This window comes from Fusarium graminearum, chromosome 2 (genome assembly GCF_000240135.3).
Source record: "Fusarium graminearum PH-1 chromosome 2, whole genome shotgun sequence".
Lineage (NCBI taxonomy): Eukaryota > Fungi > Ascomycota > Sordariomycetes > Hypocreales > Nectriaceae > Fusarium > Fusarium graminearum.
Genome location: NC_026475.1, coordinates 3,186,875 through 3,208,844, shown reverse-complemented (window position 1 = coordinate 3,208,844; position 21,970 = coordinate 3,186,875). Strand labels below are relative to the sequence as shown.

Here is a 21,970-nt window from a genome sequence, read left to right as displayed (position 1 = left end):
AGGCATATTTAAAATAGGCAATTGGTTGTCTGGGATTGATACTTCCCCTTATTCATTTTCTACGCGTGTTAGCTCAGAGTCTGAACATCCAAACCAAACTTTCCAATCAGTGACTTGGACGTGTCGGTCGCTAACCACCGAACTCTCGTAACAAACCATATATGTCATAGGAAGCGCCATAAAGCAATGGTAGTCGAGAAGTCCTCCCCCCATTCTCTCAGCCCTGTTCTTCATCTCTAGTTTTGATGATGCTGCAATACCATTAACTTCATAGCAGGCAAACGCCTTGGGTTCACACTCACCTGTGCATATAGAAGGATGTGATATCGGAAGGCATGTGTGGCCGCTACCTAGTCAGCGTGGAGGATCTTTCAGTGACCAAATAAAGTGTCAAAATCGATTGAATCGATCTGTTTGAAGGATAGCAACTTTAATACCAGGTTAGAAATTTGGTTCGGAGTTATCGTCCCGTCCATGATGAGTGAACTCATGATCAATCTTTTGTCGAGGCATTTTTAGTCAGAGAGAAATCCTGTTCAACGAGTTACAAGGTCTACCAAAGACGGCGAGTATGTGCTTGACTTACCACGCCGCTCTTGGTGGAGAACTTGTCAAGATGGAGACCTGAAGAAAAAACGATACGAACTGCAAGGCCCATAGGTATGCTGAGTTTGAGGAGTCGTTAGATTGAAAGTCCAGAGACTAGAAATAACCAATCGCGTAAATAATGATACCAACGACTCCGAATCAGAAACAGACTTACCGGCACTATCATCTCCAGGCCGTGAGCTCTTTGTCCATTGAACAAACCGTTAGGCGACGGCTCGCACGAAGCGCACAATTCCATTATCCCGTGCAGTGAGCAAAGCCACGAATTGCTGAGTTGCTCAGTGTCTACAGAGTACGTGGTCTCAAGTCGCGTATGGGACGTTTTCGCGTAGTATATCCAGTACAATGAATGGACCTACTCAAAGAATTGAGCTGCACAAGTCAACAGCAACTCTTGCGCTGAGAATTGGTGCGCGTTTTCGCGTGATGAGGCACCGTCAGTCAAGGTAGATTTGACGCTTTGAACATTCCATGTATTTTATCCTTGTCCTTCTCTTTGCTTCTTGTCCCTGCACCTATTCTGAGCATTATGGACCTAACGGTACTGCTGAAGCTGGCGCCTGATTCTGCTCCCATGTAGACTGCACATATTAGGAACAGGTACGGGCGGCATGTAGTCAAGGGAACTTATGATAATCTCCATGGGCGTCGGCTAGAAGACTTCATGGTGTAGATTAAAGATCTCTGGCAATCATATCTCCTCTTTCTCAGCTTGAGTCTCTTCTACATCTTGAAGCAAAGATTCTCCTTGATCTATATGCTCATTTCACAGTCTGTAAGGGATGCATTTGCCGATATGTCAATCAGAGACATCGTAGGCGTTCAGATGTCTGTCTGAGCGTTGAACGCCGGCTTTTGGTTGTCGTTGATCAATGGTAGCATATTTGAAATCGCCAACTCCTCGTCTGGGAAGCTTTCACTGCAGAGCTCACGTAAGAGATGATTTTCCTCCTTGGAGATGAAGTAGAAGAGCTTCTGTCGCCGTTTCTCCATTTTCACTAAGCAGACCTCATCAATGCTGTGGTAGTAATCGGTCACAGCTGATGGGCATCCGACAACTGGATTTCTTTGTAACTTGAGAGCTTGGGGTCGACATGATGTGTCGTAATACCGCTCTTAGACTCGAGGACAACGAACAAAAGTAAAGAACGGGACCAATTTGAGCTCAACAGCCAAGAGAAGAGTTTGCCCGGGGGGTTGGTTGTACTCTCTACCCTAGGATTTAGATCGCCATGAGTTTGCCGGTGTGTCTAACCGGACCGTAATGGAATCTCGTGACTGATTAGGTGAGTAAGGTGCAATGAAGACACTGACAAGATGATCAGGGATTCTCCGTACATGAGCCTACCACTTGGATCAATTCACTTGGTAGTAATACTGACCACCAACATTACAGATTGTCGCTTTAGAAATAGCCAAAAGATGCGGGGAACACCGGGATGGCGAACTAACCCTACTCTGCTTAAAGTTTATTCTTGCCTCAAGTTGAAGACTTATGTCTGTTAACAATACGTTCAAGTCCCGATATGACAGTTCGTCATTTGATTCAACTTTCATTTCATTTATCTTCCACTACTGTCGATATGATAATGACCAACTAGGCCCCTTTGCCTTGACTGCAGCCAGTTCCTTAGTAAGGATCGTCACTCCATGGACCGTTCTCTTCCTTATAGAGCTGAGAACTCAAACTAGCTCAGTGGTGCTATCTGTTTTAAGAGCCCTTTCGCGAATAGTTGCAGCATCTTTACTGAACCAGCCAGCAACAATTACCAGTCCAACAATTGCCAGCTGCAAACAAAAGGTGACAAATCTGATGGCAAAGCTGCCCGTGGTGGGATGCAACATGGCGATTTGCGTAAATACGTAAATGAGGTCGTAGTTCATGCGGATTAGCTGAAGGACTGTGGCAGGCGCGGCAGCCATCATCAGCACTTCAGCGGAGCGGAAGGTTGTATCTTGTCGAGCATAGTAGATGTGCTTGCCAGCCGGATAAAGCCAGCTCAGAGTGCCGATCATCACAAGGAACATGATGATATTTCCAGCCTTGTCGGCAACTATGTTCTTGACTTGGCTCGGCATCGTTGTATCTCTCGTTCCACCGTATGCTGCTAGTATTGTGCCGATGTTGTACACTACGTTCATTGCGATGACCACAATACGGTTTCTCTGGCGTTTGTAAGGGAACAGGGGCAGGCTCAAACTATATTAATATAAATGTCAATCCAAGATGCTTCGGTGCATATATATTCACATACGCTTCGTAGATTAAGCCAACAATGGTGACTGATAAAGTAGCGGTGCTGGCAGCACACGCCACCATAGCATATATAGTCGGAGTATCAGGTTCTTTCCACCGGGAGAGGTAATAGATCTCCGAAGTGATCCGAAAGATAAAAAAGAACATAAAGGGTGGAAACCACGACTGGCCAACTTTCCGGTGTTTATACGCCACATATACCGCTGGGAATAATAGAGCAACGAAAACGATAATAGTTGTAGCAGCTAGACCGATGCATGCTGTCGTGGGAGGGCTAGGGGGTTGTGAATCTGAATTCGACATGGCTACCTTGTAAAGATACTATAGATGTAAAAAGCCTGGATGCGTAGTTATTAGATAGTCAAGAAAAAGAATACAGAATCAACCGAAATATTTATCCTCAGCCATAGCCCTATGTATCGACAATGGATCTCTCTGCCCAGCCCCCTGTTACAACAAAAAAGGTTATAGCCAGAAACAAGACCCAAAGTCAAGTAAAACGAGTCAGTGTCCGTGCCAACAAACAGTTCCTGCCTCGCTTCACAAGCGTTTCCTAATTTTAAACGCTTCCAGAGCGTGGGAGGCGTCAGCAATCGTTTTACTGTTCCAGGTCTTTACCCTATCATCTCCACTGACGTACTATGGATACGACGTACAAAGAAAGACAATGCGTAATCACGAGACGCGGCGTTCCTGATTGTCAACAAGGGTAAGGGAAAGACAACTGCAGATCTGTGTTTCTTTTGTGGCTTGTATCCGGGTGACTAAGCGCAGTACCGTCTACTACCGTACTTCCGGCCAGTGCTCGGCAGATCTCACGGCAGAGCTTCTCTACTCTGTCTCGTATAGTAGATCCTGTTCTATTTTCAGATGTGGATCGAACTTTAATCCGGGGCACTATCGGTCTTCGTCCCGTTTCACGAGTCCTCGATCAAAGTTGAATACAGCATCTCGCGCCCAACCTTGCGTGTCTGTACTGTTATCTACAATCCAACTACCTTCATCGGGTCGTAACACTTCATTTGTCGGGTCAATCATCCTGGATACAACAGTCTCGGGAAAACATATTGGGCAGTGCACGAGTGACATACATAATGCAAGGGTAAGCTCTCAGGTCTATCAACTACAGATTTGGGCATTATATACCACCCATGCAATCTTCGTAACCCCAATCTATTGCTGTGAGATATCTGTGACAGGGTCCATATAGAGTTATGCTTTAGATTATTTCTATTGCTTTCCAGCCAGCTGAAGACTGGACAAGAAATAAAGTTTGCTCCAAAATGGATCATACATTAGCTCTGTAGATCCAAATCAGCCCTTCTCGTGAGACACCCACTTTGCATCTCCTTATAGACCTCCGTTAACTCGCCCAACGTTCTCGTCTAATAATGAACAGTAATAACTACTGTCGCAGTCAAGTTTATCATTTCAATCGCATCCTGGCGGTTCCCGAGTATTGACCCAACAATGTTGAGCTGCTTCTAAACAATACATCTAGGCATGGCGCTTCCAATTGCGATACATTTACCCCCGAGCTTTTCAAGAACAACTAATGTTCCACCAGGTCTCAACAGCTTGGGGCCTTGAACGTATACTGCGTTGCTAGACTCTCATACCACTACCGCGTTGGCGCCGAGGTTGTTGGTGACCTTTTTGACCTCGGAGACCAATTCGTAGCCGGGCGTCACTACATCAATGAAGATCTTAGCTCTACTCTCATCCACAACATCTTCCTTACTTGCATAATCTATACCAACGACGCGGTGCCCAAACGGTCTTGCTGCTATCGACGTGACTAGATGTCCCAAGCCACCACCGGCACCCGACACAACAACCCAATCGCCCAGACTAGCTGTGAATTTGCGTAGCGCCGTGCAAGAGGTCAGTTCTGCGCACAGCATTGGTGCATATACCTCAGAGCTCACGGTGTCAAGAATAGGTGTCAGGTATCTAGATGGCACAGTAAGGTATTGCTGGAACGTCCATCGGTTGAACATGCCCGATACAGACTGTTTGGCACAGAGACCATCCTCTCCAGCGATCCAGTAGACTTACAAAGAATGCCAGTCAATCAGACAAAGGAATGAACAAGTTACATAATACAATTATCACCAACATCCCTGCGCCATTTCCATCCGACTCGATCTCCTATCGCGAAGCCGTGTATATCAGCTCCCTCTCCAACTTGAATAACCGATACCTTCATGACCGTCCATTTGAACTATACCAATAGAATTGAAGAAGTGTACCGGCTAGCTTAGTACAATACTTAGAGTTGAAAAGCGAAAAGTGCGTTCCCCAAGAGTTCTGCATGATAAAAAGATCCACATGGCAAACGCCAAAATGAGAACTGTTGTTGTTAGCTCGTATCCATGACCAGACGTCGAAACTTGTAGTTTCACCGACAGCTCACCTTCGTATGGGCTGGGAGTCTCAAAGTCTCCCAACTTGATGCTGAGCTCACTGGGTTTATTGTAGACAGCCGGTTAGGACGACGTAGCGTTGGTAACGATTGCCGTGGAGAGTTGTGATAATGACTACATATTGCAAGATGGACAAGAATACACTCTGAGGAATACTATGTTTTCTTTCTTATGACTTTCATGTAGCACAGTATCTACCAATGTATGATGTGGCACTGAATACAAAATGACTGTTTCACTTCCCGCCTGCTCTATCCCATAACGCTGGGGGATTCTGATCGAGTAGGGTGATAAAAGCGATACCCAGGCAACTATAAACCCGCTTCTTCTGCAAACTCTCAGTACTCATTGAAGCCGTGGTAATTCACCAGATGAGCAAAGCGCGTACATATGGTACGAAAGATCCAAATCAAACTTCACAGCTACACCTTGAAGATGAGGCCGGTGTCCATACAGAGACCCAGGGTCAGGATGAGGTCTTTGACTGACACGTGCATCGGATTCAAGTGAATTGGACCATCCGAATCTTCAATCCTTGTCCAAAAGAGATCATACTTAGCGGTGTCATAGTTCTTTCTTCCCGACCCTCACTCTATGCTTGGATAGTCATTGACAAGTCTACCGCAAAAGCCCAATTGATTGACTGCTCGTTCAAGCTCCTGCGCTTCTTTTCCAGGTTCATACATCGAGAGACCTGCAGGGCTATCGAACCTCTCTGGCCTTTTCGCGATCTGGTATGCCAGTCACGCTTTGACTTCCTTGGCTGAGAGCTTTAATGAACACGCAGAGCTTAGAAAATATCGGGCTCGGACTTTTAGTCTTGAATGTCGATCTCTACAACTACTCCAAAGCGCGGACCAATAGTGACAAGTAACCTCCTGCAGTCATCGGTAAGTGTTCAATTCATCTCTAATATGTAGAAACAGGATGTGGTATTGATTATCGTTAAGCATTCAACATCACTAAGAGAAAGGCATAGTTCCAATATGTATATGTATTAATCAGATGGTAAATTAGATTTCTACAAATGTAGAGAACATGATGCTCCCCTCAACTGATAATGAGAATAATGTAGTAAGAATCAAAGTATGTCCGTCAACTCATGAAACTGTTGGGCTAACTCTTAGACGGAGTATTGACAGGCAACGGCCTTGTCATCCTTCTTGGCGCGAATAGTAACAGCCTGGCAGTCCTTGTTGCCACCGGGGTTATTGACACCAGCACTGACCCAGAGGGAGTAAGAACCGTCGTAAGGGCAAGCGATGAGACCCTTGCCATCGAAAGTGAGGTCGCCGTTGGCAGCAACCTTCCAGCCCTTTGTCTCGCCGTTCTTGGGGATAACGAGGCCCTTGTCGGCAATGGTGGCGTAGCCGAGCTTGCCCTGGCCCATACCGGAGCGGTCGACGTAAGCAACCTGAGAGTTCTGGAAGGTGTAAAGGTTAAGCTCGCCGTCCTTGTTGAGGCTGAATGTGACTTGGTTCTCCTTGAGGCCCCTGTCGCAGGCGGCGCCTTGGTTCTTGAGCTTGAGAGCGAAGCCGCTCTTGGAGGCCTGGAGAGCGGAGCCGTTGATGTTCTTGTTGCTGCTGACAGCGGCAGCGTTGTAGGTAGTGGCAGAAGCCATGCCAGCGGCGACAACGGTAGTGAGGAAGGTAGTGAAGTGCATCTTGATGGTTTGTTGGAGAGATGGGAAGTGAAAGGTAGAAGTTGAGTTGAGTTGAGGTTGGTTGTTAAAGTGTGTGGAAGTTGTGTTGATGGATAATGAACTCTAGAAGTCTGATGGGTGCAGGTCTTTTATATCTTTACATGTATATCGATCGTCATTTACCGAAAGACTATCCGGCACATCACTGCTGAGTACGAGATATGCCGATGGGTCTGCCTGAACCTTCAGTACTTAGCTCGCGCATTGACGGACTAACCCCAGTGCACTGTTTAGCCTCGAAGTTATTTTTAGAACGCATACCAATGACACCTTAGTCACATCTCTGAGATACAGGGTAACTATGTTCCGTTGTAAGATTATCTATTCATTTGTGTAAATATTACTTTCAATCCTAGCAATCTGATATCATTTATCCCAGTACTATCATTATTGCTCTTTTGAATTTACTATTTGACAATGAAAGCTCAGCTAAATCATTATTTATTCCAGTAAATCTAAACACATTTCAATTGATTGATCTTCGCCAATTAGCCGTGACGTTCCTTTCATGATCTACCACCGCTCGGATCAGATTTGTTGTATCGTATAGATGCTGGCACGCTCAGACCCCTTCCACGTGTTTTCAGATATTTCCGGAAGCCTTGCACGGAATTACCGATGCAGCCCTGAAGAGATCTACATCAAGAGTCTTGGCTTGCAGCCTTGCTCAACGTAAGGTTGTAGCTTGAGCGGGGACATGTTTCGTTTCTCTCTCAGTAATACTGCCAATACGAAGAGGTTACGTAACACATCAAGACAGAAATCTGCACATTGATTAATTGAAAGACCTGTTAGATGGATCACGGCATTGTTTGACCGCATATTTATTATGCACGGCGGTGAATACCGCCATCAATACTCTAGGAAGGGTCACCGCCTTTTCTGGACACTCAGACAGATACTCAGGCGGACCACGTCACCGACACTGGGGGACCCGTACTTGTCTCAATGCCGGAGTCGCAGGTCCACCGTATTCGTCAATTTTGCGACTCTGTAAAAGATCTCAAGAACGATGTCGCTGGTCATATTGTACATTGCATCACCGTAAAATTTATCGCCAGGTCAAACGTAGCGCAGATAGGCTCTTTGGACTACGAGTACGCCATTTCTGAGGTACAGAAGAGTCTCAATAAGCATTGTCATAATATGACTCTGTAAAAAGGGATAGAGGTTTAATTCTCAAAGGACATGGAAGAGGGATTTGGTCATGCCTGCAGGGCTGCCAAAGTAATCCAATGTTCTATGAACACATAAGGATATGGCGGACCTCAACATCTTCAAAGGGTACATTTCAAAGGGTTAGTGACCATAACAGTAATAGCCCAGAAATACAACATCAGTCTGTAAATATATAATTTGCTAACTACATGACAGAAGTAAAGAGGATCTATACTGATCCGTGACTGGGAAATACTAAAGACAGCAAGTGTCAGAATAAAGGAAAAGCACTGATAGAACCAATTTTACCCACCAGATTATGTGCGTCCTCTCATCGGAAGCTTCGGGTCCTGTGTTTGATAGTTTACACCATGGCACTCTTGATATAACTACAAGAGGAGACATACCAAGGGATCAAGCTTAGATTGAACACGACACATAGTGCAGATCGGGACTAGTGAAAATAGCGACGTGTTATGGCAGATGAATGACATTGTCTTTCCTATACTGCCACACAGGATAATAATGAAGCTGAAGACGTTACTTAACCATTTCTACAAGACTAACCAATTTCTCAACATTGCATTAGTGGCAACGAACATATCTTTCACCTTGACAACTCACACTAAAGCCCATAGAGCTATGGCTTCCTTTTGATAGAGAAACAAGAAGCGAAATTGACCTTATATAGTTTATGTCAAGCGTATTCACTGTGTACAATGACGGTCATCTTAAGACCTATCGATTACTGAGAAGAAGCTAATTCCCATGGTTCCTCCCCACATAAGAGACAACCAAGGCCATCATCATCCAATCATACATCATTTATGTCAAACTCCTGTATGAGCATCCTGAGAACCAAGTACGACGAGACTAACCACAAGTCCTCATAAACCCCCAAGACGTTGTGACCTTTGTAGATATCAAGAAAGGCATAGATGCATTCACAAAACCATATAATGCTCTAGACCTTCCGTCGATTACATCGCTAGGAGGTAACTAGTTAAACATGATAGAGCAACTACATATATTACAGTTCTCTGAGAATCCTGGTGAGTCGCGCTGCTTGGTGGAAACTCGCTCTGTGGAACCCGACTACCTTTGGAGATGTCCTCAGTAGCTAGGCAGGCGATCTCTGCGGCGCCGCTTTCACTTTCTCCTGGAAGCCGCGCTGTGATAAGTATAGGAACTGGTTGTCGGACAAGCAAGTCGTACGAGTCGAGGAAATCTTCCTCTGCAACAGGAAGAAATTCCCCCAAGTACCATATATAATGGGTCTGATAGTTGCTCGGGACATCTACTCCGGGTAGGCTACTCAACGTGCAGTCTTGCTGCGAGAGATTGAATGGCTTGCCTAACGTGGGTTGTTAACACGTCTGAGCTCTTGATGATACGTCTTGGGCATTTAACAAGGAAAATACATACTTGTCCATCGCCTCATCACTCGACCGCACGCTTCCTCGATATCGACACGAGGGCATTTACCGCCACGTGGCCTTGGCGCGCCTCGTAACGCTTTCTGGCATTCGTCACTCAATATTCCATTGCAGCTCGCGTCATTGTCGTCGCTTTCTCCTGAATCTGAAGTCGCGTTCAGGGCATCCATCTCGTAGTAGCAAAGCTCCATTTCCTTGCCGCTTGGTGTTTCGGGAAATGATTCTGGCACACTAAGAAACAGGGTTCGGTCGCCCTGGGAGGAGACATCCTTGACGGTGCTGGTGTTTCTGGCTTGGTGAAATTGGAATGTCATCGACAACTGCCAATCGTCTTGCTCTAGAAGGGAGAAGGTTGTTGTACCAGTAGCATTGAATTCGGCGTTATCGTCATTGAGATCTTCAATAATTCGCGGGCATTGGGTGTCTGAGCTGCTGCTGTTGTTCTGGGATAGAACAGGGAATCCAAAATAGACTGAAGATGCTGCAAGGAGGTGGCTGGTGAACTTCATGATCGCAGGATGTTTAATGGCATGTGACCAAGTAAAGCCAGTTAAAGATTTGTGTTTATATATGAATGAGCTGGTATCGTGTCTTTTTATGCCGTGCGGTGTAAACGAAGGATTTCCCTGTGTCGCCACAAACTGAAGCTGAGTCAGATGTGACGTATGTATCGCAGGTTTATTGCGCTTTTCGACTTGTGCTTGCCTACTTGAAATGCGAATAAACAGTCGGATCCAGCGCTGGTCTCTAGATCCTTATGCTTATGACATCAGAGCCAAGGCTTGGCTGTATTTGCCAATATGTAACGAGTCTTGGCTACCAATTGGACCAATGACTGCCTAATGAGGGAGGCTCTAGTGACTGACCATCACGGTTCTCATGGGTTTAGAAACAACTCACATTGAGACTATGGCTCTATAGTTCTCCGCCCAGTCTGTCAAATCTTGGGCTAGGAACCTCAATTCAGAACACCGTGTTTTCTTTGTTCTCAGATATCCATCGAAAGGGATGGACCGTTTCATTTGCCTGTATTGCCCAATAAAATAATCACACAATGATGGATTCCAGTAGAAAACAGAAGGCAGTTCCTCAGAGCATTGGAACTTCAGCAATTATCTATGTCGACTTTAGTTTGCCTCGACGTGTCCATTACTTGTCTATATGTCGCTAATAGAAAGAAAGAATTAAGTACTGCTTGATTACTAACTCAAGATATGAAACTATGACTTAGTGCTAAAAATAGATAGCTATCAGGTAGAAAGACATATTTTTAGTAAAGATGGAAACGTAGATAGCTAGTCAAGAAGGCGCGGACATAGGGCTGAACAGTTGACAAGGGAACAGGAGTCCTGGGTCTGGATAATGTCTCTCCGTATCCTTTGCACAAATCAATTACCAATTAGCAATTGTCAAGTAGTCCCATAGCCCATGAACGACTTTACTTGTCTCCGGATGTTGCACAGGTGTTTCATACAAGGCCACAAGTACCAGCCGACCAGTTGTAATAAGAGCAGCGCCATCAGCTTGCTGTATTTCAGCAGTAAGCCAGCAAATCGGATGGAATCAGATCTCATGATGGAGAATGACAAATTGAGGTTCGTACCTTTTTGAGATTGAGGCAATTGGGATTAGCTTGCAGAGTGTAGTATTTCTGTCCATTTATTCTCAAGCCGCATGCTTGCACTTTCTCGAGATTTGCGAATGCATATTCTATTCCATGTTGCTCCTGAGAAGGTCAACTGTAGTATGCATTGAGTATGGCAGGCAATACATGTATCATCAATGAGGATAAGTTATTTCACCAGCCGATTTGGCCACCTCGTTTAACGAAGATGCAGTGGAGGTTTTTGGCACAGTAAATCTTCCTACGGCTCTTAGATAATCGTTGATAAATTTTTCGTCGTCGTATTTGTTGACTACTAATGGGCTTTGACCGATTACTCAGACGCGGCCTTAGTAGGGAGGCACAGGTGTGAGGCAAAGATAATTGTGTTAGACCGAAGGAAGTTTGCCCTCTTATCAATTGCGTCTATGATGCCCTCTTTAGTATATGGAAAACATTAATCCCCGATATTATGAGGATCCAGGCTGCTTGTTGGTATTATGAGTCTGATATCCTCGCACTGACTGAGGTTGTAGGCGATATCGGCGCCGGAGTCTTGATAGCCACCCGGCTTCTTTGGCTTATGAACGCCATTGATAGTGGGATGATAGATTACCTGTTATCGAACGGCGACATATGAAGATGACGTGGATGATGAAAAACGAACGGTGGCATAGCGCGACCGAGCCGAATGGCTATAGCAAACCCGAGAAACGAGGTGACTCAGAACGATCTGTCAGCAGGATATAGGGTAGTCAGTATTATATCTGTATACAGTCAAGATCAGGGCAAGGTTATAGCCGAGTATGACATTTGAGGCGCCCGAATCCCACTTGGTTTTGACATAGTGAGGACTTTGATAGCTGCTTGGAAGAAAGCTCTATGTGTATGCTGCTGTTGGGATAGATCTTTGGAATTCGTTTCAGCAATGGCTGCCGCGAGGACCGGCTCGCCTCTTGTGAGAGGTAGAAAGTCATTTTGGACAAATGTTGGCTTATGAGGGAATGGCGATTGAGACCACCGATTTGTGAAGAAAACCTCAATCAGAGCCTCGGAGTCGGGCGCAATTGGATGATCAGAAAATTCGGTTGTTGGCATTGGGGATATTTGACTGTCTGAACCGCCTGCCCAACGATCATGGTAGGTGATATTTTGGCTGTCGACGTCTCGGGGCTGGGTATTACTGTGTTCTTGATAAAATTGATGTGAAGGGCCAGACGATACATTAGCTGTTACCGTTTAGAGCGTTCAATCACTGCAAATTGATTGCACGATGTCCTCGACGCTACAGTTGTACTAGCTATAGTCAATCTGGCAGTTACCCCCGACGATCCGAAGCGGTCAAGGGATAAGGGTGACGGAACTCGGCGTCGGAACCCTGATAGATGCAATTATAAAAAGTATTGGAAATGCAACTGGCCATTTTTGACAGCTGATTTTCGGATTTAGCTCTGCCGACCTCTAGTCCTGTAGTGTGGAATAAAGTCATTCGAACCCCTTGCAAACTCAATTTCCGGTAGCCGTGTCTCTGGGCAACGAGCACAGTCTCTCCCAGTTGAGCTGATCACTTACTGAAAACAGCACACTTGCTAGCTTCACTGTACTGAGCTGATACCCTACAGCATGGCGATCTTGGCTGCATTGGTAATTCTCAGAGATCCGGCAGAACCTAGCGTGGCCAATGGTTGGTACGATATTGTTTACTGAAGTCTTGAACTTCGCATTCGGATTGCTGGAAAGCGGAGGCTTTAAAACAGGAAGCTCAATAGAATGATGATCTTTCCCATTTTGAAAGTTACTAGTATAGGTTTTAACTAGATTGACTTTGACAGTCCCGATTTTAAACCAATTAGAATTGATACTTAGACAATCATACAATAGTGGGAAAAAGATAACCTGTGTGAGACAAATAGTGTGCTTGCAGTGTGTCTCAGATGACGTGGTTGTATTGTCACTCATGCCAGGTTTTTGTCTTGGTTGAGCTCTGCACAGATGTTGAAGCTCAACTAACGGTAGTTTAAGCTTTACTGTTACGTCACTGCTGTAAATAAAAATCACAGTTATACTCGCTAGTGTTGTGTAATCTTGCTCTGGTCACGCTGCCTATTAGAGCTTTCTTTTTGTTTTCGAGTCAGTTTTTAAGTTATACGTTTAAATCAATACATTGAACATTTTCACGTGATTTAAAAAACAGTTACTAATCTTTTAACGTAATTAGATAGGGGATAATATCTATATGATGATATTATATGTATTCACTTCTTCATAACAGGGAAGACTTTCAGTCAGGAGCGGGAAACGGGGATTTGAAAGCGTTGATCCTTACCCATCCTTCAGAAGGCGCTAGTGGTGTCTCTGAATAATATCAGCCTAAGGGTCTTAGTCTCGATTAGACAGCGGTGATATCTAGACAGCTATTCCGTCCTGGGAAAAGAAGAAACAAAAAGTGGCTTTATTGCCTATCTTGTCTCAGTTGACTGCCGATCTTACACGTCATAGGAGAGTGGCTGGAATAAGGATTATCGCAATAGGTAAAGGAAGCGGTAACTGGAGGACGCTAGTCACAGTTGAAATATATAAATATAGGGATAAGTCGCTAGATTTCTATCAGGCTATTTCACACTCCATCCCATTTCTGCATCTTACCCGCAACACTGTCACGAAACTTCAAGTTTTCCTAAAGAGACATTATCTTAAATTTACCCTACGCCGCCACTTAAACGACCACCAAGACTCTCAAATCAACCCTCAATCTCAACAATTGTCTCACTTATTCCGTCATCATGAAGGCTACGTTTTTCATCTCTATTATCGCCGCCACTGTTACTCTAGTCAATGCAGACCCCGTTGGTATCTCATTGCCCGAACCTGAATGCCCAGCCGGCCCCACATCTTGCGCAGATATCATAGGGATGAGTAATGAATGTTACAATCTCAATGGCGGAGATGTTGAGTGCTCTGAAAAGGCCATCTGCGAATGTCCAGAAGGCTGTCACTTAGTCGAAGCTCCGGACCCAGTGACATACCCTGGTGGAGCCTGTGTGGTCATCGAGTAGACTTGCACCTGATGCAAATTGCAGCAAGGTGCATATGAGATGCAAGGATTTTAGTGCATTACCAGGAGGAATATAAATCTAGCAAACAGAGATATACGTTACCCTGTATTAAATTCACATGCCAATCTTCCATTTTTATAAAACTGAAAATTGAGGGATGAAATGTCAGGACGGTACATGCCGTAGATCATTGAATATAAAATCTTGGGCGCTACAGTTTTTAAGAGGTTTAGTCAATGTACTGTTGACCTTGGATGATCCCCAGCAGTCAAAGTACAAAGTGCCAGCAAGGCTTTACGGCCGACCCCACTTACAAAAGCAGCACGGTCATATTCCAGGGTCCCTTTTTTCCTAGGTAGGCGCTGATCATTTACTAATGTCAAAGAGGGCGTAGAGATCTTCGGGCTCTGATTAATGCAAAACCCATAACGGGCCCCGTTACCGACAAGAATACTTAAGTAGGGTTAGAAGCCGGCCAGGGCTTTATTAAAAAAGACTCTAAAATAAAAATATCTTTTAATATATCTTTAAATGATAGTAAATTTCCCCCTTCCCCAACTCCGCAACTTAGGGTCCAGCAAGCCATGTGAGAGACCTCCAAGACCAACGAGACCATGACTGTAGCAGAGCAGTTGAGGCATGCGACAGACGCAAGGCCCGCATGATGTACAGCTGAGAAGCAAAGCCTGTGGATGAAGTAACCTAGCACGGCGTGGGAGAGGAAGCTGAGCGCACGCCAGCGAAGGCCATGGCGTTCGCATGACTTCGCGGTGCCGCAGACGACACCATATACCCTCCGACACGATACCTCCACAGCTAATCATAATCGCGGTTATTCACCTCTGCTTTGCCCAGCACCCATAGCAGCTTGATCAGCCATCATTGCCCTTGCAGAAATACTCAGGGGCTATCTTTCTGCTATTCTTAGGATCAGGAACATGGTGAAAGGGGCAGTAGAGATACAAGCAGCACGGTACTCACTTTGTTCCTACAGATGCTGCATTAAAGCAATCAAAATTCGCGCGGCGATAACATATTCCAACTCGATATCAGCCGCTCAGTATCTCAGCAAAGGTTTATCATTCTTGTAACAGCCACCACACTGCCTCGATTAGCTCTTGCTGTGCTGCGGCGTCTCACAGTGGCACTATCGCCTCCGCGCCATATTATACTGTTCTGAGAAATAATTACTTCGGGCTTCGGGTCGCATGACTCACTCCGCCGCAGTAGATTCTATGGATGCATCCAATATCTACGCAATTCCACAGCCCCAAGGCCCTGGGAACTATTTTTATCCTTGGGCACTGCTCCTTCGGCAGTCCCGAAAGTAAACCACCCTCCCCCTTGGGACTCACAAGGCTTACTTACTGATGTCGATATCAGGCCACGGCCTAGGGCAGCCTTCCCTTAACCCCCTTGGAGTACAATTCTTCTCCAGCCTGGAAGGACTGGAGGTGGTGACATCAGGCGATCGTCTGTTTCTATAGGAAGCCAGCGGGCTGTGTATCCTGATAAGATCCATCGGCATGGTGGCCCATATGACCATCACGTCATCCTTTATGACACTGCTCATCCTCCCCGGCTGAACTGTTGCTGTCCGTCAAGGAACTGACACGAAATCCTACTCGGTTTTCAAGAAACTGCTGACACCATAAACAGCTGACCCGCGCACACGCCCCTTTCCCCAATTACACCACTGGGCATAGTACGGCCAAACCAGGGGTCGCCGCGGAGCACGAGTATGCTCCATTTAATCGTTCGCTCGGGTTTTGCCTTGAAGAGCGAATCCCTGGTGTCCAAGGTGCCTTTTGAATACATCCAGGTCTGACTTCCAGGCAGCGAGCGTTCCTGCTAACTCATTTCTCTAGGGCTGTGTCTGTCTTAAATTTCCAGCCGATACTGTCAGTCATCCCTCACTGCCCCTGATTCCCTCCCCAACATTCTCCCTCCATAACACTTATTTAGAAGAGCAAAGGTCATAACTCAAATCCGTTCATCCTCTGCACCAACTTCTAGCTGCAAATCTTTCTATCGACATGCCTTTTCCATTCAGCCTGCTTTGCAACCTCCTCAAGGGACTTAAAAGCAATGCTTCGAGCATTAACCGGATTCAGGAACGCGACACGCATACTGTTATTACTTGGTTCAACAAACACAACGCAATTATTCCTCGACGAGATCTAGAAGCTATTACATTCTTGTCATGTCTCTTTCCCGAACCCGCGCAAACTACACTAAGACGCCCAAGGACCCAAACCTGGATGGGTCCGATCTGCAAGTCATATTGATCCGACATGCCTCAAATGGTATAACAGGTGGAAACAGGAAGTAGAAATGCATGTTTTAGTGCTAATTATGAAATACCTTGAAAGAGACCTCTTTGCACTGGCTGGAGACTTCTGCAACGTAAAAATACTAACTTGTTTAGTGATCATACAGCTGACTATAGTTTGTATTGAATGGAGCTAATTTGAATGAGAACTGTACTTCTTAGCTATGGGAGACTCGTCAAGGGCAAATTTGATAAATTTGACAGTATTTCCCCTGTGTCCAATTGCAAGTGTCCCATTCCTCAAGTCAAAAGTTTGATGTCTGGAATTTGTTACCTGATACGCTGCAGGAAGCCATAGCAGACGATCAAATCCTTGCATAACCCATTCTTTGCCAACATAAAAGCATCTGGGAAGATCTGATTTCAACTCTCCTCCGCTGTTGTTATTTACAGTTGGTAATGGAAGACGTCCTTTCGGAGTTTCGAGATACTTCAAATTGTAAGAGAATGAAATGGGATACCAAGGTCCAGCGTAGTCAATACTGCATTGGCCTAGCTTCATTCCAGTCGATGTGTCCCACACGTGAATTGTGCTGAGGCTTTGCCATTCGGATGTCATGACTGCAAGTTTGCCTGTACTGGATAAAACGAGACTTTCTATGCTCCCGACGGAACCAGATATTTGGAACTCGAGCGTTTTTTTCCAGGTCTGTAGGTCGCGTAATTGAACAATCCCGTGACGTAAAAAAAGCGCAACAACATTTCCTGCAGGTTGGAACTGCAATCCATTCCAATAAATATCCAATGCCTTGCGAATGATCCTTGTCGTTGGCACATGATACAGCTCTATGGTTTTAGAATGAGCAAACTCCGATTCACTTGAGATGATACTAACATATTCGCTGTTGGGAGAAAATTTGGCAACCTCATCGAACTCGTGGTACGAAATCCCTTTCCTTTCCCCTTGTTCAATATTCCACAGCTCCATAACAGGAGAGGAGGGGCGAGATAGGAATGCCATCTGGCCATTTGGCGATAGCAAGAACTTAGACGTTCCTTCAACTGTTAACTCCGTTACTAGGCATAAGGGGCTAGCGTTGTTGTAATCGAACACAGCAATTTCGCCAAGGCGAGATAAAGATGCTATCCGGCTGTAGTCGGTAATGACTACGACATCAGCCATATCATCGAACGTCCATTTGACATTCATAGATTTGTCCAACAATTGGAACTTGCCACTGGGCTGCGAATATCCTCCAGCCAACTCCACCAGCACAAACTTCCGATCAGGTGAGAATTTTGCCTGCTTGATAGGATTTGGCATATGTCGGATAGACCCATCAACAGGATGCCATAGGCCAAATCCCGTAGAAGATTTGGCCAATGCTAATGAGCCCTCGGATACGAATTGCACTGAACTAGGAATAAGGTTATCTTCAGGCTTCGCATGGAGTCCATTAGAAATGATGATTGATGTATCCCAAATCTGAACCGTGGAGTGTTCCGAGTCTCCTATTGCAAGATATTGACTGTCATGAGACCATGAAACGCTAGAAATAAGACATTGGGTAGCAAAGGTTCCAAGGATTTGGCCGGTGCTTGTGTCGCGTATCTCGACCACCACAGTTGAAAAAGATTGTGGTGATGCTGATGACAGTTGACACAAGGCTCGTTGTAGCTCATAGTGCGCCATGTCTCAAACCTCAGCTAACAGGCCTAGAACAAATGCCTCATTTCCGTGACCAGGTGACAACTTGCCAAAAACCCCCCATCCTTACTCGCTTCGCCCTGATTAAGGGATGACAATACATTCCCCTGACCCAGCCAGGTCTCTAGGAGTCATGGCATCGTCGACCTGGAGGCGATCAGAAGCTTGCAGACAACTCTGCACGATACTCACTCTATCTTAGAGGTTCTCAATTGTCATATTGATCTTGTCCATGTCGACTCTACTTCAGTAAAACAAATTACACTGAATTCTCAGCTGTCGTAAGAGCTTCAGCTACCCTTTTTTTTAACCCGTGATCTCATGGTTCAAGGAGTAGTAGCAACAGTACTCGGTCAGGGCCGTGGAACCGCCGGAGCCAGGAACAGAGATGCAGTTAGTCTTATCCTTTGAGCAATGGGCTATCGTAATCAGCCTATTGAGACCACGACGGATGCCACGGCTATATTAGTTAGCCCAACCCCTCATATTGAGATTATCTCGGTGTAAAGATTAGGCAGGGTACTGTGCAAGTTAAAAGGAATCAACATTTAACGTTATGCTGCATGCCCAACCTAGCAGTAGGGCCATGTCAATCCCTGCATGCTTCCGTGGAATTGAATCCTTCCTAATTCATGCTTACAAATGGATGCTTACAAATGGATGTTTCCAATATCGAGCTTATATTATTACGCTTCAACGAGTATAATAAGAGTGAGAGAATCACTTCAATAGCTTTCAGCTCTAAATGTCGTCTGTAAAGCCTTTATTGTTAATTTCTATACTTTTGAATCAAATTAGACCAGTAAGTTAAACGGCAGCTCATCAACATGTCAAACTTTCAATCGCCCCGAACTATTGTTGTTACCGGTGCCACCGGCAACCAAGGCAAAGGCGCTATCCACGCTTTATTAGGTGCTGACGAGGGTTGGTATGTACGCGCCTTGACGCGAGATGTGAGCTCGCCCTGGGCCAAAGCACTCCTGGACGAATGCTCCGACGACGTGAAAGCAGAACGCCTCAGTCTTGTTCAGGGCAGTATATATGACCTTGACAGCATCCGGTCGACTTTTGTTGGGGCTTATGGTGTCTTCGCCGCCACATCAGAGATCTACCCTGGTAAGGTATTGATCGAAGAGGCGGAGATGGCCCACGAGATCCGGGCAGGGCGCAATATTGTCCTTGCTGCTAAAGAAGCCGGCGTCAAACATTTTGTCTTCAGCAGCCTGCCTAATATGGACAAAGTGACAGAGGGGAAATTTCCCGGGATTCATCATATGAACAATAAGCATGCCATTGAAGAGTTTGCGAAAGAGCACTTGAGTGGTGTGACTTGCCTTATTCCAGGTTTGTTCGTCCAGGAACCTCATCGCAGGACTTTGACTCACCGCACGTTTTCAATACACAGGATTCTTTTACACCAATTTGAGATGGCCTCATTACTCTCAACTTCGGTGTTAGTAATGTCTAAAAATTTTATCTTAACAATTATGATTCACTGGCTAATATTCATGATACTCTAGCGGATGGTGTGGTTGAGTTCCGGACTGCTATTCCTAGCGAGCAAGTGGCGCAGTGGACCGACCCAAGCTACGACATGGGCACTTTTGCCGCGAGTAAGTCAACGTACACATAGGGAACGAAGTCGCTGATTTGTATATATAGAGGTTTTCGAACTCGGCCCCGAGAAGACCGCCGGCAAAACGCATCTCGTCTTAAGCGAGCCCATCACTCCCACGGACATGGCCCGGATATTTACAGAAGTCACTGGCCAGCCTGCAGTACACAAGCCCATCAGCCCAGAGAAATTTGGCGAAATGACAGCCCCGTTTATTGGCCCTGCTTTCAGGTTAGATGCACAGAAGATGATGGAATGGGCGTCTGTGATTCCAGCCGGCAAGGTCTGCTATGGGGCTATGGAGTATAAGAAGATGGAGGACTCTCCTAGGGAGTTGGGGCTAAAAGCTAGTACTTTCGAGGAGTGGCTAAGACGCAGCGGATGGAAGGGGCCTAAATAGGGCTATGGGGATGTACCATATTGCCAGCAAGAGCATACATCCATGTCTGTTGAACCTTTGACTGGCAGGAAACAGTTTATTAGGCAGGCAATAATATTACAAGTGGAATCGATTTGCACACTGGGGACATAAGTAAAGTGGATATAGAACGACCATTTGTGAATATAATTTCTCTTCGCTCTTCTTGGTCAGCCCATGTCCCCATGCTGATTATTCTCACTCAGAGGCTGAGATAAACCCAGTCAAGGGCGCGGCTATTAGCTTTTAAGAACTCTTCACTATCATCACCAGCGGCTATTATTGATATCTTCTGAGTATTTGCCGGGCAAAGGTCTACCTGCAGGCCCTGTCATTCGAAAGTTCCAAAGACATCAGAATCGAAGGAACAGAATCCGTAGGAGCCTCATTCTGCAGGCATAGAACAAGAGTTAAAGAGGAGTTGATGAACGAGTCGTTCACGGCTGTCAGAGTTACTACAATGCAACAACAACGTGTGGTGGGCTGTCTGAGTGTGGCGATATGGCATCTAGTCTCGCATTTGCTGCAGCTCCGGCGGCACTGCGTCAGTCTTGATAATTGGTCCCTTTGCTAGCAACACTATGGCAGCTACTCTATTACTCGACCCAAAACAAGTGACTAGCCTCAAGGATCTAGGCTCGACTGACAAGTGCATGGTGAATTACTTACTACCAGGCCAATCATATGCGTGACCGGGAGTGCAATAGGGTTTGCCACAAGGACATCAAAATGAATATATGTATAGACCTACTGAGTAGAGTCTGATATAATAAAAGGATTACTCCTTTATTTTAAGTTATTAAGATCTATAAGCAGGAGCCCTAATTGTCTTAATATACTTAGAATATTTAATAAAGGATCTATTTGGATTAAGAACTTAATATATTAAATTAAGGTTTTCCTAATAACTAACTTTCCTAATAAGAATATAAATACTATTACTAATAGAAGAAGCTTCTTTCAGTCTATATATATAGTAGCACGCATCTTACTATATATTATAGTATTAAAGTAATTTAAAAAGCAGATAGTATTTTATATATATTTTGCATTTAGTATATATATTTTATATATTTTTATTATAGGAGTATATATAGTAAAGAGCTTACTTCTTTTTATATATAGCTTAATATAGTAATAACTATTAAGTTTAGTTAGTAAATATTTATAAGTGCTTATTTTATACTTATTATAATTATAGCTTATAAAAAGTAATATTAATAGCTATTAGTATTAATTAATATAGTTATATAAGTATTTAATATTTAATATATTTTATAATATAAGTTAGTTTATAGTACTAATAGGAAATTAGCTTATAAGAGTACTTTTATAAAATTTATAGTAAATATAAAAGGTATAGCTAAATATAGCTATAAATAAGAGACTTAATATAATTATATTAATAAATATTATATAAAGGCTTTTATATTATTTTATATTAAATAATAATTTTAAATATAATATTACTTAAGGATTTAACTTTTTAAATTAATAAAGTAAATATTATAATTTAAATTATAAATTAAATAATATTAATAATAAAGAAAAAAAAAATTCTATTATAAATATATAATAATATAAATAATATTAAAAATAATATAAAAGAAAATAAAAATAATAATATTATTATTATTAATTATTAAAGCTTAATAGTTAATTATAAAACCTTACTTAATTAATTATTTATTTAATAATTATTTATAATAA

General features: G+C 44.2%; 8 protein-coding genes across 8 annotated transcripts; 2 read left to right on the top strand and 6 right to left on the bottom strand.

Moving 5' to 3' along the window:
- Positions 1-2,292: 2,292 nt before the first annotated feature.
- FGSG_07986 (uncharacterized protein) lies at positions 2,293-3,013 on the bottom strand (the record flags this gene model as incomplete). The annotated part of the gene is made up of 2 exons (XM_011322549.1): positions 2,293-2,809; positions 2,865-3,013. The coding sequence occupies 2 exons, from the start codon at positions 3,011-3,013 to the stop codon at positions 2,293-2,295; spliced, it is 666 nt and encodes a 221-aa protein (XP_011320851.1).
- Positions 3,014-4,039: 1,026 nt separating this feature from the next.
- FGSG_07987 (uncharacterized protein) lies at positions 4,040-4,866 on the bottom strand (the record flags this gene model as incomplete). Its single annotated transcript, XM_011322548.1, has 3 exons — positions 4,040-4,056; positions 4,206-4,251; positions 4,486-4,866. 3 exons carry the CDS (start codon positions 4,864-4,866, stop codon positions 4,040-4,042), a joined length of 444 nt encoding a protein of 147 aa, XP_011320850.1.
- Positions 4,867-6,266: 1,400 nt separating this feature from the next.
- Positions 6,267-7,045, bottom strand: FGSG_07988 (uncharacterized protein). The gene has a single exon (XM_011322547.1). The coding sequence runs from the start codon at positions 6,953-6,955 to the stop codon at positions 6,416-6,418; it is 540 nt and encodes a 179-aa protein (XP_011320849.1). The 5' UTR covers positions 6,956-7,045; the 3' UTR covers positions 6,267-6,415.
- Positions 7,046-9,463: 2,418 nt separating this feature from the next.
- On the bottom strand, positions 9,464-10,097 carry FGSG_07989 (uncharacterized protein; the record flags this gene model as incomplete). The annotated part of the gene is made up of 2 exons (XM_011322546.1): positions 9,464-9,506; positions 9,607-10,097. 2 exons carry the CDS (start codon positions 10,095-10,097, stop codon positions 9,464-9,466), a joined length of 534 nt encoding a protein of 177 aa, XP_011320848.1.
- Positions 10,098-11,974: 1,877 nt separating this feature from the next.
- FGSG_13465 (uncharacterized protein) lies at positions 11,975-12,833 on the bottom strand (the record flags this gene model as incomplete). The annotated part of the gene is made up of 2 exons (XM_011322545.1): positions 11,975-12,420; positions 12,764-12,833. 2 exons carry the CDS (start codon positions 12,831-12,833, stop codon positions 11,975-11,977), a joined length of 516 nt encoding a protein of 171 aa, XP_011320847.1.
- A 999-nt stretch (positions 12,834-13,832) lies between these two features.
- FGSG_13464 (uncharacterized protein) lies at positions 13,833-14,385 on the top strand. The gene has a single exon (XM_011322544.1). The coding sequence runs from the start codon at positions 13,975-13,977 to the stop codon at positions 14,245-14,247; it is 273 nt and encodes a 90-aa protein (XP_011320846.1). The 5' UTR covers positions 13,833-13,974; the 3' UTR covers positions 14,248-14,385.
- Positions 14,386-16,712: 2,327 nt separating this feature from the next.
- Positions 16,713-18,212, bottom strand: FGSG_07990 (uncharacterized protein; the record flags this gene model as incomplete). Its single annotated transcript, XM_011322543.1, has 1 exon — positions 16,713-18,212. The coding sequence occupies one exon, from the start codon at positions 18,210-18,212 to the stop codon at positions 16,713-16,715; it is 1,500 nt and encodes a 499-aa protein (XP_011320845.1).
- Positions 18,213-19,054: 842 nt separating this feature from the next.
- On the top strand, positions 19,055-20,242 carry FGSG_07991 (uncharacterized protein; the record flags this gene model as incomplete). Its single annotated transcript, XM_011322542.1, has 4 exons — positions 19,055-19,155; positions 19,282-19,571; positions 19,748-19,840; positions 19,890-20,242. 4 exons carry the CDS (start codon positions 19,055-19,057, stop codon positions 20,240-20,242), a joined length of 837 nt encoding a protein of 278 aa, XP_011320844.1.
- Between the last annotated feature and the right edge of the window lie 1,728 nt (positions 20,243-21,970).

Excerpts from the sequence above, each read along its gene's own strand:
- FGSG_07988 (XM_011322547.1), bottom strand. The coding sequence starts at position 6,955 with ATGCACTTCACTACCTTCCTCACTACCGTTGTCGCCGCTGGCATGGCT.
- FGSG_13464 (XM_011322544.1), top strand. The coding sequence starts at position 13,975 with ATGAAGGCTACGTTTTTCATCTCTATTATCGCCGCCACTGTTACTCTA.